Source organism: Mesocricetus auratus, unplaced genomic scaffold (genome assembly GCF_017639785.1).
Source record: "Mesocricetus auratus isolate SY011 unplaced genomic scaffold, BCM_Maur_2.0 Super-Scaffold_100018, whole genome shotgun sequence".
In the NCBI taxonomy this organism is placed as follows: Eukaryota; Metazoa; Chordata; class Mammalia; order Rodentia; family Cricetidae; genus Mesocricetus; species Mesocricetus auratus.
Window position 1 is genome coordinate 13,116,618 of NW_024429199.1, and position 16,877 is coordinate 13,133,494.

Below are 16,877 nucleotides of genomic sequence, written 5' to 3' on the forward strand. Positions count from 1 at the left end.
TTTCACAGCAATAGAAAAGTACTTAAGATATTATTTTATTGACCTAAATGGCTTTCCACTAAATAAAATTTTATTGAAACACATGCACATTCTTTCTATATTATTTATGGTGGTTCACATATTGATAAAATATATAGTTAGTTTTCATATTGTTAAAATATATAGTCAATAAAACCTAAAGGGCTTATGGTATGTCCCTTTATAAGAAACATTTGCCAACCCCTGCCATAAGGGATGATGGAGTAACCCAATGAAAGAAACCTGTGACCCTGGATGGGAACCGTGAACAAATCTACCCACCCATTCATCGCTTGTGTGCTCCTGGGGAAAGTTAATTTCTTTGAAGCTTGTATTTTTATGCTTCCTTGTTGTAGCCATTCATTACATATCTGGCCTAATATGTCTCTTCCTTTATATTTCCATACAACCTTTTGTATACATAATACCTTTAACACAATGAATTGAAACTGTTTCATTTCCATTTCAAAGCGGTGTCAAACTCCTCTCTTTACACTATGGATCAGTGAAGGGCAGAAAACATCTCATTCCTCTTTACAGTACACCATACTGTAGTTACTTGCTCAATGTATGAAGAGTATTTGATACATAAAAGGAAAAAGGAAATGGAGTTACTGCTAAAGACACAGTCCCTTTCAGCATAGGTCTGCTTTCTTTTGCTGAAACGAAACGAGCCTGTGTATATTAATGAGCAAAGGGAGGATATCACAAGGTTGTACCAGTTTCTGGCCAATCCTGGTCCAGACCTCGTGGTAAAGAGCATACAAATAATAAGACTGCTTGATAAAGAGATAATATGACAAGACCAGAAAACACTGGGTAGGGAGGGGACTGTTGCTTTTTATAACATCTCTGTCTCTTTCTCTTAGCAAGTATGCATACTTGCTCACTCACTCACTAGAACTAACTAGGGTTAAGAACTACCTTAATCCCCTCTGAGACTCCATCTTCAATGACCTAATTTTCTTGTATTTAGCCTCTCAGGGATCTATCACCTCCTAATTCTGCCACATTGGAGACCAATCTCCTGACACTGTTTGAGAATAAACAACATTTACAGTATTGTAATTTGTAACATAAAACTGATTATAGTGGCAAATAAAACACTTTAGTTTCATTAGCAAGTATCTACTAAGCATCTATAATGTACAAGGCATATTCAAGGCATTAAGATACAGAAATAGAAAAAACTTAGATAAGATCAACCATCCTATTAAGGAAACAATGAAATAAGCAAAAGATAGATACAGATTTATCCTTTACTAATGACAAAAGAGCTGAAAGGAAAATAAAGTCAAATAAGGAAATAAGAGGAAAGAGGGAAAGGTTATTAGCTTATATAGAACAAAATGCCTTGAAGACAGTGAACTAGGATGCTGCCACACTTAATGTTAAGTCATATCATGTAAAGAAAGGGCACTCTACAGAAAGCCAACTTGAGGACATTCCTGGGAGATGTGCCTACTTGACTGTTTAATAAAAAGCAAGACAGCGCAGTGGGAGAAGTCTGGGAAAGAAGGTGGTAAGTAAGATAGGAGGGTTTGCAGACAGTGCAGGTCCAGCCTTGTGAACTAACCCTAACCCTGAACTACCCAAAGCGCTCTGTGTTTGCTCTATAGAATGTGTGGGACATGGCTTAGGGGTACTCTAAAGAAATCCTAGTGAAGCATTATTGTGCAAAGAGCAGCAGAGCCTGGAGGGAAGTGTACTGCTCACATACACCCAGCCTGCACAAGCTGGGATCCAAGGGAACTACCAAAAAATGACTTAGAACCTCCTCTTCCCCCACAGGGCGGAACACTAAAACTGCAGAGACCAAGGGGTCCAACTCCCTTTCTCCACAAAGCACCACATGGAAGCTGCTTTAGCAGGGGTCTGAGAGCTCCACCCTTTAAATCAATGCAAATCAATGGGGGCGAGCCAGCGATTCATTCCTTTTATTTCTTCTTTTGTGCTATGTAACATAAAGACAGACACAGTCACCTAGGGTGAAAGGATAGGAAAAGCTGTATAAGGGAATGGGCCCAAGAAACAAGCAGACGTCATTGCTGTCTGACAAAGCAGACATCAAACCAAAACTAATGAGAAGGTTAAGTATCTCACTTCATACTGATTAAGGGCACAATCCATTAGAGAGCACTATAATTTTAAACATCCATTCCTGGAACAGAGATGCACTTAGTTTCATAAATACTTTTAGATGTAAAGTCACAGATTGACCCTAGTATAATAGTAACAGGTGACTTCAACAACCCACTCTCACCAAAGGACACATCTTCCAGATAGCAACAACAACAAAAACAGAAACAGACAAATAAGATGCCATCGCAGATCAAATGGAGTTAACAGATATCTTCAGACACTCAATCCAAATGCTACAGAACATACGATTCTTCTCAGAAGGCAGCAGAACTTGTCCCAAAATAGATCGTATGATAGGACGCAAAACAAATCTTAACAAACACAGGAAAACGGAAAGCATTTGTCACAATGGAAAATGATTAACTAGCCAGCGGGGTCCTCAAGGCCCTGGCTGGTAGGAAGACACCCATGGCACTAGAAAGGTGGGCCTAACTAATTATGATGAGCAAATATGTGGTGGACAAAGGAGAGAGAAAGTGGAATGGTTCATGTGCTGTGGAAAGATGCAGAAAGGAAGACAGTGTGGGCAGATGTTGGGGGCCTGCTTATCACCTGGGGCCATGTTGATGTCCTTGGCAGTCTGCTGCCAAGGGCCATGTCTGGATCCCTGATCCTACAGTAGCCAGGGTTGGTGTTGATGTCCATGGCTCCTGTTGCCATCAAGTGTCACGCTGATTCCAGTGGTCCACCTCCTGGGACCATTTTTGGGTCTAGGGACCACACTGCCAATCTGGGCAGTCTTCACTGTCATCTGGGGGCCATGGTGACAACCAGACCTAGGCTGCTGCCAAGGGCTATGTCTCGGTCCATGAAAGGTCTATAATGATGTCATGGCCGACAGTGTCGCCAAAAGCCACATGAAGCCTGAGATGTGGGCTGCAATCTGTGGCCTTGTTGTTATCCAGGGTCCATGCTGCTTCCAGATCCAAACTGATCTGAGTGGCCAGGGCTACCAACTGGAACCAAGTCAAGGTGCTACCTGAGGCCTTGCCTGGGTCTGTGGCAAAGCAGCAGTTGGGGTCTGCACTGATGTTTGTGGCCCATGCCACCTCAGGAGGCATTAGGTAACATGCGAGATGAAATCAGAGGGCAATGCAAAGCTGGCCCCAGCCTTCGATGGCCCTGGGAAAGCTGGTCTTGCCTCTCACTGGACACTATAGCAAGAAGGCTAGGCCCTGCACTCAGGAGAGATGGTCCCACTCCTCACCACAGGTGAGAGTGAATGGAACCTGAGAGCATGAATGTAGGGGAACTGACTCTGCCCCCTCATCTGAGGCAGGTGGCCACAGTAGCCCTGACTGACCAGGTCAGCTACCACCTAGGCCCACAGCCCAGCCTTGAGTAGGACCACCCTAGCATCTACCCTATCTAGGACCTGGTGGAGTTCAGGAAGGGACTGGTCTTGTGGAAGGATACCCACAGGACCTCGAGGATTCTGGGTGGCAACAGGATATCCCAGAGGAGTTCTGCTGAGGATCCAGTGATGATAGTTTGCCAGAAACTAGAGGTTTTGAGCCAGACCAATGATGCATTGCAATGAACATTTGCTATCAAAGCTGATGGGACAAAAGGGTGCTGTGTGACACACAGATGCCCCCACTGCCACCAGGATGACTGAAGAGGTGGTGGTTGGGCAGGAAAGGAGAATCAATGAGGGGTTTTTGCTGATTTTGTTTTTGGTCTTTTTGGTTTTGTTGTTGTTTTTGTTTATTTGCTTGCTTGCTTATTTTGTTTTGTTTTGTTTTCTATGGAGCAGTGCTGCAGGGGTGAGGGGAGGATATGGGGGGACTCGGAAGGTGAGCAGAATTAGGGTACATGAAGTAAAACTCCCAAAGACTCAATAAAGAATTTTTTAAAAACTGGAATATGCTGCCGATGCCCTACTGGAGCTTCCTAAGGCCTGGGTATTGTGCACTTGGGAAGCCATTCCGGCGGACTAGCCCATCCACAGTCTGTCCCCCTGCTAGTATGGCCTCCACCCATGGGAAGAGGAGAGCCATCAGGGTACTGAACCTACTTGCAAGCCCCAGAAGAGAACCTTGGACCTGTACCCACAAGGTGAGGAAAAGAATCCACCTGCACCCACTGGAAGAAGGGATGGAAGAAGACAATATAAAAACACATTCAACAACAGAAAAACCAGTATGATACAACCAGAATCTAGGTACTCTACACCAGCAAAGCCTGAACATCCCAACACAGATGAAGCAGAAGAGAATGACCTAAAAAACAACTTCATGAAAATGATTGAAGCACTCAAAGAGGATATGAGAAAATTGCTTAAAGAAGTGGAAGAAAAAACAGACCAAGAAATCCATACGTTTCTTAAAGAAAGCCAAGGAAAAGCAATCAAACAGATGAAGGAAACAATTCAAACAGTTCAAGATCTGAAAACTGGAATATAGACCATAAAGAAAACACAAACTAAGGGAATGCTGAAAATAGAAAAGCTGGATAAATGATCAGGAACTACAGATACAAGCATAACCAATAGAATAAAAGAGACAGAAGAGGGAATCTCAGGTGTTGAAGATACACTGGGAAAAATAGATTCATGGACCAAAGAAAATCTTAAGTCCAACAATCCCCTAACACAAAATATCCAGGAAATATGGGACACTGAGAAAAGACTAAATCTAAGAATAATAGGTATAGAAGACGGTGAAGAAACCAAACTCAAAGGTGCAGAAAATATATTCAACAAAATCAAAGAAGAAAACTTTCCCAACCTAAAGAAAAGACATGCTAATGAAAGTACAAGAAGTTTACACAATGCCAAATAGAGTGGACCACAAAATAATGTTCCCTCACCACATAATAATCAAAACCCCAAACATACAGTATAAAGAAAGAATATTAAGAGCAGCAACAGAAAAGGGTCAAGTAACATACAAGGCAAACCTATCAGAATTACAACTGACTTCTCCATGGAAACTCTGAAAATCAGAAGGTCTGGATATATATTCTACTAACACTAAGAGACCAAGGATGCCATCCCAGACTGCTATACCCAGCAAAGCTTTCAATCACTATAGATGCATAAAACAAGATATTCCATGGCAAAACCAGATTTAAACAATACATATCACTAATCCAGCCCTACAGAAAGTACTGTAAGGAAAACTCCAAACCAAGGAAGGTAACTATACCCACAAAAACATAGGCAATAGATAATCCCACTTTATCAACAGCCAAAAGAAAAAAAACAAATCCAAAACAAATAAGAATGAGTAATCAATGGTCATTAATATCCCTCAATATTAATGTTCTTAATTTGCCCATGAAAAGAAACAGGGAAACAGAATGGACAAAATCCATCCTTCTGCTGCATACAAGAAACACACCTCAACTTCAAAGCCAGATGGTACCTCAGAGTTAAGGGTTGGGAAAAGATTTTCCAATCAAATGGACCCAAGAAACAAGTGGGTATAGTAATTATAATATGCAACAAATCATATTTTAAACTAAAGTCAATCAAAAGGGATGAAGGAAGTCATTTAATATTCATCAGAGGAGAAATCCATCAAGATGAAGTATTAATTATGAACATCAATGCCCTAAATACAAAGGCATCCACATTCATAACAGAAACATTACTAAAACTCAAATCATACATAAAACCTCACACATTTATAATGAGAGACTTCAAACCTTACTCTCACCACTAGACAGGACCACCAGAAAGAAATTTACCAAAGAAACAAAGGGACTAATATAAGTTATGACCCAATTGGTTTTAACAGACATCTGTAGAACATTCCATTCAAACACAAAAGAATATACCTTCTTCTCACCACCACATAGAACCTTCTCCAAAATTGACCACATACTCAGCAACATAGCAAATCTTAACAGGTACCAAAAAATGGAATAACCCACCCCCATCTTATCAGACAACCATGGTTAAAAGTTAGAATTCAAGGCCGGGCGGTAGTGGTGCACGCCTTTAATCCCAGCACTCGGGAGGCAGAGGCAGGCGGATCTCTGTGAGTTCAAGGCCGGGCTGGACCGACAGCCTCCAAAACAATACAGAGAAACCCTGTCTCGTAAAACCAAAAAAAAAAAAAAAAAGTTAGAATTCAAAAACAACACAAATTGCAGAAACCCTACAACCTCATGGAAACTGAACAATGCACAATTGCACCATTCCTGGTTCAAGCAAGAAATTAAAGACTTCCTAGAATTCAATGAGAATGAAGACACAACATACCAAAACTTATGGGACACTTTGAAAGCAGTGCTAAGAGGAACGTTCATAATACTAAGTGCCCACATGAAGAAACTGGAGAATAGTCACACCAGAGAATTAACAGCACAACTGAAAGCTCTAAAACAAAAAGAAGCAAACTCACCCCAGAGGGGTAGATGGCAGGAAACAATCAAATTGAGGGCTGAAATTAATAAAGTACAAACAAGGAAAATAATACTAAGAATCAATGAAATGAAGAATTAGTTCTTTGAGAAAATCAACAAGATAGACAAACTTGTATCCAAACTTACCAAAAGATAGACAGAGAACATGCAAATAAGAAAATCAAAATGAAAAGGGGGACATAATAACAGCCACTGAAGAAATCCATAGAATCATCAGGTAATACTTTGAAAAACTGTACTCCACAAAATTTGAAATCTAAAAGAAATGAACAATTTTCAAGATAGTTATTACTTACCATAATTAAATCAAGAACAGATAAGCAATTTAAATACACGTATAACCCTTATTGAAATAGAAGCAGTTATCAAAAGTCTCCCAACTAAAAAAAAAGCCCAGGGTCAAATGGTTTCCATGCAGAATTCTACCAGAAATTCACAGAACAGCTAATGCCAATTCTCTTCAAAGTATTCCACACAATAAAAACAGAAGGGTCATTTCCAAACTCTTTTTATCTTGGTACCCAAGCCACACAAAGACACAACTAAGAAAGATAACTACAGACCAATATTACTCATGATATTGATACAAAAGTACTCAATAAACTACCTCGAATGCCCATTCCTGATAATGAACTTGAGGTCTATAACCATCTGGGAGCCTTCATCCAGTAACTGATGGAGGCAGAGGCAAACACCCACAGTTAAACACTGAACTGAAGCCAAGGAACCCAGTGACAGAGAGGAGCGATGAGCAAATTGGCAAAGAATGGGCTGGCAAAACCAGCAGAGACAGCTGATCTGAACAGGGGAGAACTCTTGGACCCCAGACCGACAGCGGGGAGGTCAGCATGGGACTGATCCGGACCCCCCCGAATGTGAGTGTCAGTGAGGAGGCCTGGGCAACCTATGGGGCCCTGAGCAGTGGATCAGTGTTTATCCCTGGAATACAAACAGACATTGTGTGTCCATAGCATAAAGAGGGATGCTCTCTCAGCCTGGACTCTTAGGGGGAGTGCCTGGACCCTACCCTGAGTGAAATAACAGACTCTAGATATCCCCTATGTGGAAGGAATTGGCAATAGGGTGGGAGGCTGGGAGGGGATGGGGAGTACGGGAGGAGGGGAGGGAGAGGGAACTGGGATTGATATGTTAAACAAGCTACTTAAAATTAAAATTAATAAAAAATTAATAAAAAATTAAAAATTAAACTAGAAAAATACTCAATAAAATACTGGCAAATTGGATCCAAGAACACATCAGATAAATCATCCACCATGATCAAGTAGGCTTCATCCCAGGGATGCAGGGATGGTTCAATATGGGAAATTCTATCAATGTAATCAACCCTATAAACAAACTGAAAAAGAAAAACCACATGATCATCTCATGCTGAAAAAGCCTTTGACAAAATCCAACACCCCTTCATGATAAAGATCTTGGAGAGAATAGGGATAACAGAAACATATCTAAATATAATAAAAGCAATATACAGCAAACCAACAGCCAACATCAAAATAAATGGAGAGAAACTCAATGGATTCCTCTAAAATCAGGAACAAGACAAAGCTATCGGCTCTCTCCATACCTCTTCAATATTGTACTTGAAGTTCTAGCTAAAACAATAAGACAACAGGAGGAAGTGAAGGGATACAAATTGGAAAAGAAGAAGTCAAACTTTCACTACTTGCAGATGATATGATATTTACATAAGTGATATGAAAAATTCTAGCAGGGAACTCCTACAGCTGATAAACACCTTCAGCAAAGTGGCAGGATACAAGATTAACTCAAAAAAAATCAGTAGCCCTACTATATACAGAAGATAAATGGGCTCAAAAAGAAATCAAAGAAACATCACCCTTTACAATTGCCAGAAGAACTTTGAGTCTTTAAAGAAAGAAATTAAAGAAGATACCAGAAAATGGAAAGATCTCCCATGCTCTTGGATAGATAGGATCAAAATAGTAAAAATTGCAATCTTGCCAAAAACAATCTACAGATTCAATGCAATCCCCATCAAAATCCCAGAACAATTCTTCACAGACCTTGAAAGAACAATACTCAACTATAGATGGAAAAACAAAAGATCAGAATAGCCGAAACAACGCTGTACAATAAAGGAACTTCTGGAGGCATCACCATCCCGGACTTCAAGCTTTATTATACAGCTATAGTCCTGAAAACAGCAAAAATAGACAGGTAGACCAATGGAATCAAACTGAAAACCCTGATATGGAACCATACGCCTACAAACACCTGATTTTTGACAAAGAAGCTAAAATTATACAATGGAAAAAAGAAAGCATCTTCAACAAATGGTGCTGGCATAACTGGATGCTGACATGTAGAAGACTGCAAATAGATCCATATCTATCACCATGCACAAAACTTATGTCCAAATGGATCAAAGACCTCAACATAAATCCAGTCACACTGAACCTCTTAGAAGAGAAAGTGGTAGGTACCCTCGAAAGAACTGGTACAGGAGACACCTTCCTGAACATAACACCAGTAGCATAGACAATGAGATTGACAATTAACAAATGGGACCTTCTGAAACTGTGAAGCTTCTGTAAGGCAAAGGACACAGTCAACAAGACAAAAAGGCAGCCCACAGAATGGGAAAAGATATTCACCAACCCCACATCTGACAGAGGACTGATTTACAAAATATACAATGAACTCAAGAAGCTAGTCATCAAAACACCAAACAATCCAATTAAAAAGTGGGGCACAGAACTAAATAGAGAATTCTCAATAGAGGAATCCAAAATGGCTGAAAGACACTTGAGAAAGTGCTCAACATCTAGCCATTAGGGAAATGCAAATCAAAACAACTCTGAGATACCATCTTACTCCTGTCAGAATTGCTAAAATCAAAAACGCCAACGAAAGTTTATGCTGGATAGGATGTGAAGAAAGGGGGACACTCCTCCACTGCTGGTGGGAGTGCAAACTCATACAGCCACTCTGGAGATCAGTATGGCGGTTCCGCAGGAAAATGGGAATCAGTCTACCACAAGATTGAGCAATTCCTCTCTTAGGCATATATCCAAAAGATGCGCATTCACACAACAAGGAAATCTGTTCAACCATGTTCATAGAAGTATTATTTGTAATAGCCAGAACCTGGAAGAAACCTAGATGCCCCTGAACCAAAGAATGGATAAAGAAAATGTGGTATATTTACACAATGGAGTACTACTCAGCGGGGAAAAAAAATGGAAACTTGAAATTTGCAGGCAAATGGATGGAACTAGAAGAAACCAACCTGAGTGAGGTTAATCCAGTCACAAAAAGACAAACATGGTATGTACTCACTGATATATGGATTTTAGACATAGAGTAAAGGATTACCAGCCTATAGTACACACTGCCAGAGAGGCTAGGAAACAAGGAGGACCCTAAGAGAGGAGAAAGGCACAAGATCCCCTGAGCTAATTGGGAGCATGGGGGCAGGGAAGTTAGGAGAAAGAGAAGGGGAGAAGAGGAGGGGAAGACATGAGGAAGAATAGAGGAGAGTAAGAAAAGAGATACCATAATAGAGGGAGCCATTATAGATTTAAAGAGAAATCTGGCACTAGGGACATGTTCAGAGATCTACAAGGATGACCCCAACTAACAATCTAGGCAATAGTGGAGAGGTTACCTTGAATGCCCTTCCCTAATAATGAGATTGATATGTGTGTGTGTGTGTGTGTGTGTGTGTGTGTGTGTGTGTGTGTGTGTGTGTATGCCATCCTAGAGCCTTCAGCCAGTAGCTGATGGAAGCAGAAGCGCACATCCACAGCTAAACACTGAGTCGTGCTCCTGGAAACCAGTTGCAGAGAGGGAGGAATAATGAACAAAGGGGTCAAGACCAGGCTGTAAAAATCCACAGAAACAGCTGACCTGAACAAGGGGGATCTCATGGACCCCAGACTGATACCTGGGAAACCATAATAGGACTGACCCAGACCCCCTGAACATGGGTGTTAGTTAGGAGGCCTGGGCAATCTATGGGGCCTCTGGTAGTGGATCAATATTTATGCCTAGTATAGGAATGGACTTTGGGAGCCCATTCCACATAGAGGGATACTCTCTCAGTCTAGACACATGGGGGAGAGCCTAGGCCCTGCTCCAAAGGATATGACAGACTTTGAAGATCCCCATGGAAGGCTTCACCCTCACTGGGGAACAGAAAGGGGATGGGATAGGAAATCAGTGGGGTGCAGGGGAGAAAGGGAGGGAGAGGGAACTGGGATTGACATGTACACAAATTCATGGTGATTAAACAATACACCACATAATAATGAATGGAAATTAAAGAAATCAAGAAGGAAATGAAACTTCCTAGAATCAAATAAAAACTGAATATACAGCACAAAAAAGTCTATTTGATACAATTAAAGCAGTCCTAAGACATTATATAGTTCCAAATACTGAAATTAATAAATCAGAGAGATCACAAACAAATAATTATGTACCTCATTAAAAAAAAGAAGAACAAGCCATACCTAAAATCAGTAGATGAAAATAAATAATTAAGAGCATAGGAGAGAGGTGCTCACTACTCCTAAATGTAGCTAAACAGCTGCTGACAACTCATGGCTTCTGGGAGAAAAACAGTTTTCTTTAAAGCTGTGACCACAGGTAGGTCCACCATGCTCCAGGAGATGGCCCCACACCCATATGGGTAGCACTAATTGTACTCAACGGGGTCGTAAAGCAAACAACAGAAAAAGAAGTTGGAAGGCTGAAAAGATGAGGGGGTGGATCTAGGAGGAGTTATGCACAGGAGTGGGGGTAAGTCTGATCAAAATACATTATTTGCATGTATGAAATGCTCAGGCAGTTAACAATAACATATTTTTAATAGACAAGGGCAGAAATTAGTGAAGTTACAAGACTAACAAACCCTTGACAAAACTAGAAACAGAAGACCCAAATTATTAGGTCTTACCTTGAAATCATCATTTACTAAGATCTACAAAGAGTGGATAAGTTTCTAAATGAATGTGACTACAAAATTAGACCAAGATAAAGTAAATAATTGACAGAGCTCTACAATAAGCAGTGGGGTTGAAATGATACTTTAAAATGTCCCAACTAAAAAAAAAGTTCAATCCCAGCTGGTCTGAGTCACTGATGAATCTCATAAAACCTTTGAAGAACACCATTGCTTCTCAAACTATTCCACAATATAGAAAAGGCAGGAACACTACCAAACTTTTTTTTTTCACAAAGCTTACACACGAGAGAAAACACTGCATCTTCAAATTGGGGCTGGAAAATAGCTTCTCCATTTAGAAGAAACGAAAACCTTATTAACCTCTCTGCACAAAAGTCAACTACAAATAGATCAAGGACCTCAACATAAGACCGGATTCTCTAAAACAGCTACAGGGGCGTGCACCTCAAGGCATAGGCAGAGGCAAAGGTTTTCTGAATAGGACCTGAATCACTCAGAAAATGAGTAGTATCTACAAATGAGATTTTGTGAAATGTAACGTACAGGAAACTGCCAATTAAGTGAAGAGACAACCTACATGATAGGAGAAAAATCTTTGTCAGATATACAACCTACAGAGGATTAGTATCTAGCATATACAAAGAATTCAAAAAACTAAACACCAAAACAAACAGCAAGTCCGAAGAAATAAATTAGCCATGAACCCAAACAGAGAATTCTCAAAAGAAAAAAAATCAATGTCTAATAATCACTTTTAAAGTGTTTAACATTGCCGTCGATGGTGGCACACACCTTTAATCCCAGCACTCGGGAGGCAGAGGCAGGCAGATGTCTGTGACTTAGAGATCAGCCAGATCTACAAGAGCTAGTTCCAGGACAGCCTCCAAAACCACAGAGAAACCCTGCCTTGAAATACCCCCCCCAAAAAAAGTGTTCAACATTGCTAGCTATTAGGGAAAATGTAAAGTAATGCTACTTTGAAATTCCATCTCACCCCTTTCAAAATGGCTACCACCAAGAAAGCAAAAATCTCCATCCACCATTAGCAGGAATGTAAACTGGTGCATCCACTATGGAAATCAGTGTAGAAAATCTTCAAAAAGCTAAAACTAGAACTGCCATATGCTTCAGCCATGCAACTTCTGGGCATACACCCAAAAGACTCTATATTCCATTACAGAGATATCTGCACATCTATATTCACTGCTGCTGTATCCACAACAGCTAGGAAATGGAATCAGCCTCGATGTCTACCAATTGATGAATGGATAATGAAATTGTGACACCTATGTACAATGGAATCTTATTCATCTACAAAGAAAAATAGAATTTTCAGGAAAACGGAACTGGGAAATACTACAATAAATGACGTATCATATAGACCAGCAAAAAAAACTCCACACGTTCTCTCTCATATGTGGATCCTAGGTTTTCATTTTTACATCTGAGATTTGATTTTGGAGTATCTGCAGAGGTCAGCAAGATAGAAAGAGTCCAGGAGAAGGGGAAGTTAGAGGGCTTGCAGGGTGACGAGGTATACGTATTATAAACTATAAACATAATTATTATGTCATACTCACTCCTTGGATTCCTGGGTTCTCTTGGTAACATGCTGTACAACAGTGTCATAACCAGATTCCTCTCCCTGGTTCTGATCAGATGTGCATTTTTCCATTTCTTCTTCAATCATAGACCCCAGCGTGTTACATATGTGCTGTCTAAGGTATTTCACAAATTCATAGCTGAAACAAAAGAAAAAATAAAACATAGTAAATATCAGTCTCACTTATTAACCAGATCCAAGGAATTTAGCACACAAAGGCCGGCAATATTCAGAGACTTCTTGCCTTGTCATTATGAAAATAAATAACAAATGCTTATAAGAGATCTCCAGCCACTAAATCTATATTTATTGGAGAATTAAGACAGGGGAGCAGGGATTCTCTATGTAACTCAGGCTGGCCTCAAACTCAAATTTCCTTCCACATCAGCCTCCTCCATCCTGGGATTACAGGTTGATATCACCAGGCCAGCAAGTTCTGAATCTTAGACTCACCAATCTTCCTACTTAGGTAAAATACCTGATCAACTGACCTTGGTACAGTCCAGCCACATTACTGAATGGAAGTGAGAATCCTAGTGTAGAAACAGTTTACTACATAGTATTTCCCTGTTTTTGTATTTTTTTCTTGAAAAATGAGTCCTATACATGCATATATATATGTGTGTGTGTGTGTATATATATATATTGTATATACACACACATATAGCTATTTTAAAAATAAATTGAAAAAAGTTTAAAACTTTCTTTCAGTGACACAAGAAACTATTTTTTCACATATTCTCCTACAGCTTAATGTAGAGCACAGTGTTAAAGACAAAAAAGGAAGGTAAAGAAATTAAAAATGTCCTCAAAGATGCACATTTGAATCTCATGCAATTTTTTTGCTCACAAGGAAGGACAAGTGGAAATAATCACATCCCTAAGCAACACCACCATAATAAGCCTCGGTGTTTCCTCCATTAATGAAAACCTTTGTATTTACATAGGAAAATGCTACTAAATTAAGGACATTCACATTTCCAGTTCTTCTCCAGTGTTATTACCTATATTTCCCAAGAAAACCCAATGATTGTTTTTCCATGGCAAACTTGTGACTTTCTCAGAATATTGATACAAAACTACAGAAAACCAAGAACTACATTTTATAAGGTCACATATATGTCATATATGTTATATATCACATATGGACCTAAAACATGTATTCACTCCCTCTCCCCTTCTAGAGGCCTCAAGTATTTTCTGCCATATTAAAGGAATGGAAGAGAAATGGATGGTCTATCAAAGTATAGACAGCTTGGAGAGAGAAACAGAAGCTGCTGCTGAAGTAAGAGACAGGCTACGTGACAAGTCTCTGGGATGGTATTGCCTGTATCAGTTTCTCCTCCAATGACCACAGTCTCCCACTTTGGTTTATTATACCTGAAATTATATTATTTACTGACTCAATTGTCTCCAACGCCATCCTCTTATAAAAATGTTAATAACCAAGAAACTCAGTATATCAAACAAGCTTTTCTTAAATGTGGAATGACAAAAAGGAAGATATAATTGCAAACCTTAGAAATATTAAGGTAATGTGATGTTAATGAAAATCTTTCTATAAGTTAGTTTGAAAATCTAGATAAAATGGAAAAATTCCCAAAACACAATACTGAAAATACTTATTTACTACTTTTAAAGTACAAATGTGTCAGGTGTGGTGGTGTGCACCTATCATCTCCGCACTCCAGAAGCAAAGGCAAGTGGATCTCTGTTAGTTCTAGGCCAGGCCTGTCTACACAGCAAGTTCCAGGCCAGTCAGAGCTACACAATGAGATCCTATCACAAACGAAAACCAAGCAAATGGATATTTAATAAATCCCACTTTTATTTGAGAAGTTGCCCAATTTCTATACTGTGCTTTTCAAATAAACTTATGATTAAAACTGACTGCAAGGGTATCTAAAGAAGTTATTGTTCAATAATTGAAATTAGCAGTGACATAATACAGAAACAAGCAAAGATAAAGGAAGGCAAAAGCATAACCATAAATTTAAGAAAATCAAGCTGGGTGGGGTTTTCAGCATCACTTGGGATATTGAAATAGAATAGCAACTTTCAGGCTAGCCTGGTCAACACATCAAGCAGGTTTCAAAACTTAGTATGAAATTAGAAACTCTACAGTGATTCTATACATTTTTTTAAAAATTCCCTTGGGAACCTGAGGAAATTGTAAAGGACACCCCATAGACAACAAGTAAACAACTTTTTACACAGAACATTAAAGGCCTGAAGGAACGAACCTCTAACACCCATTTCAGAAAAACTGAACTTCAAGTTATCCAAAAGTCAATAAAACCACCATAAAATGCCTCCTATCATATAGGAGACCCTGGAACCCATCCCGGGCACCAGAATGAATAAGTAAATTATCAGACAAAAATGACATCTCAAAAAAAATGTGAGACCAAAGGAAATGCAAGCACTGGATTTTTAAAAGTTACAACCTATCATAAGCTGGGAGCCTGGAGATAGACTTTGTTACTGAGAGGCTTAACTCGGTATATGAACATACTCCAAACAAACGCACAGATCTGTAAAGATCTTTAAGTCTAAGGAGCGTTTATATTCTCAGGGCCATTCTGCCAGCACCTGACAACTTCACTTCTCCGTTTCTCCTCGTCGCTGGGCAGGCCTCTTGTCAACGGGTACGGGGCATGCATGGGCGCCCTGCCCCTACACGGGCACCCAGACCTGCTTCAGCCTTGCAGTGTTGAGTGGCTAACTACAGCAGGTAGTGAAGTAACAGATCCGCACACAGGGATCTTGGGGGTCACTACTTCTAGAAAAAGTGACGGGGATCCAAGTAGGCGGAAGAGGCTCTGGAAAACCAGTTTTTAAAAAGTGAAGAAAAAACAAATCGGGCACTGGGACAAATGATAGAACCACGGGACCACCAATTAGCTATTTTAACAAAAATCAAGTGAATCTCTGTGTCCGAATCCTTTTCACCTTTCCTGGACCAGAGGTCTGTTTGCTTAAAAACTTAAAACTCGACTTTACTTGTGGAAATTTTCGTCAGTTTCCTCCAGCCGCAAGAGGATCTCCTCTGCGCACTCCAAGGACGGAGCGCCGGTGATTTTCTCCTTCACGCTCTGGAACAGCTGCCTGAGCATCGCCTGCAGCATCACCTCATCGTCGCTGGAGAAATGGGCCATCCTGTGCAGCTAGCAAACCCGGCACCCACGGCGGGTCGCCACCAACACAGACCACTGCGCACGCGCGGCCTGGTCCAATCGCGGCCGGCGCGCAGCGTCGTTCCCTAGGAAACCACCTCCAGCGCCCGGGGGCGGGGCCGCGGCTGGCTGGCTTCGTGCAGGATAACGAGGCTCTGGGCTTGGAGACCAGGAGCCAGCTGAGATCGGCGTTTGATGCCTGACATTCGGCAGTACCAGCAAAACCCAGGCAGGCCTCCGACCTGAACGACAGACACTTCAGGCTCTGGGGCGAGCCTGACGGGAACGCCCCGGCTGCGCCTGACGTCAGCTCGCCGACGCGGCGGTGGGAGGGGCGAATCCAGGAGGAGACCCATACCTCTCTGAACCTAGACCTCGGAGAGTAAAGGGGACAAAGTGTTAAAAGGCTGTCAATAAAGGCAGAACAAGGGAAGCCAGACTGAAAGCAGGTTGACAAGTGTCAACTGGATGGAATTTTTAGAAACTGTTCTCTTACAGCAACTAACATCTGTTGAGCGCCTGCAGCCTTCCTAGCACTGCCTGCCTGTAGAGATGGCCCTTCATAACGTGACAGAACACAAATTAACAATTCACTACAGGGCGGTCAAGTGCC

The 16,877-nt window shown here is 40.8% G+C and overlaps 1 protein-coding gene across 1 annotated transcript in view; it reads right to left on the bottom strand.

Annotated features, from left to right (window-relative positions):
• Positions 1 to 16,524, bottom strand: part of Tbc1d32 (TBC1 domain family member 32) — a 202,417-nt gene extending 185,893 nt beyond the window's left edge. Inside the window, exons 1-2 of the mRNA XM_005073305.4 lie at positions 16,092 to 16,524; positions 13,066 to 13,227 (exon numbers count right to left, since the gene is read on the bottom strand). Coding sequence (XP_005073362.1) covers positions 13,066 to 13,227; positions 16,092 to 16,246 — 317 coding nt within the window. The 5' untranslated portion in view covers positions 16,247 to 16,524. The remainder of the gene's footprint in view (positions 1 to 13,065; positions 13,228 to 16,091) is intronic.
• Positions 16,525 to 16,877: the final 353 nt, after the last annotated feature.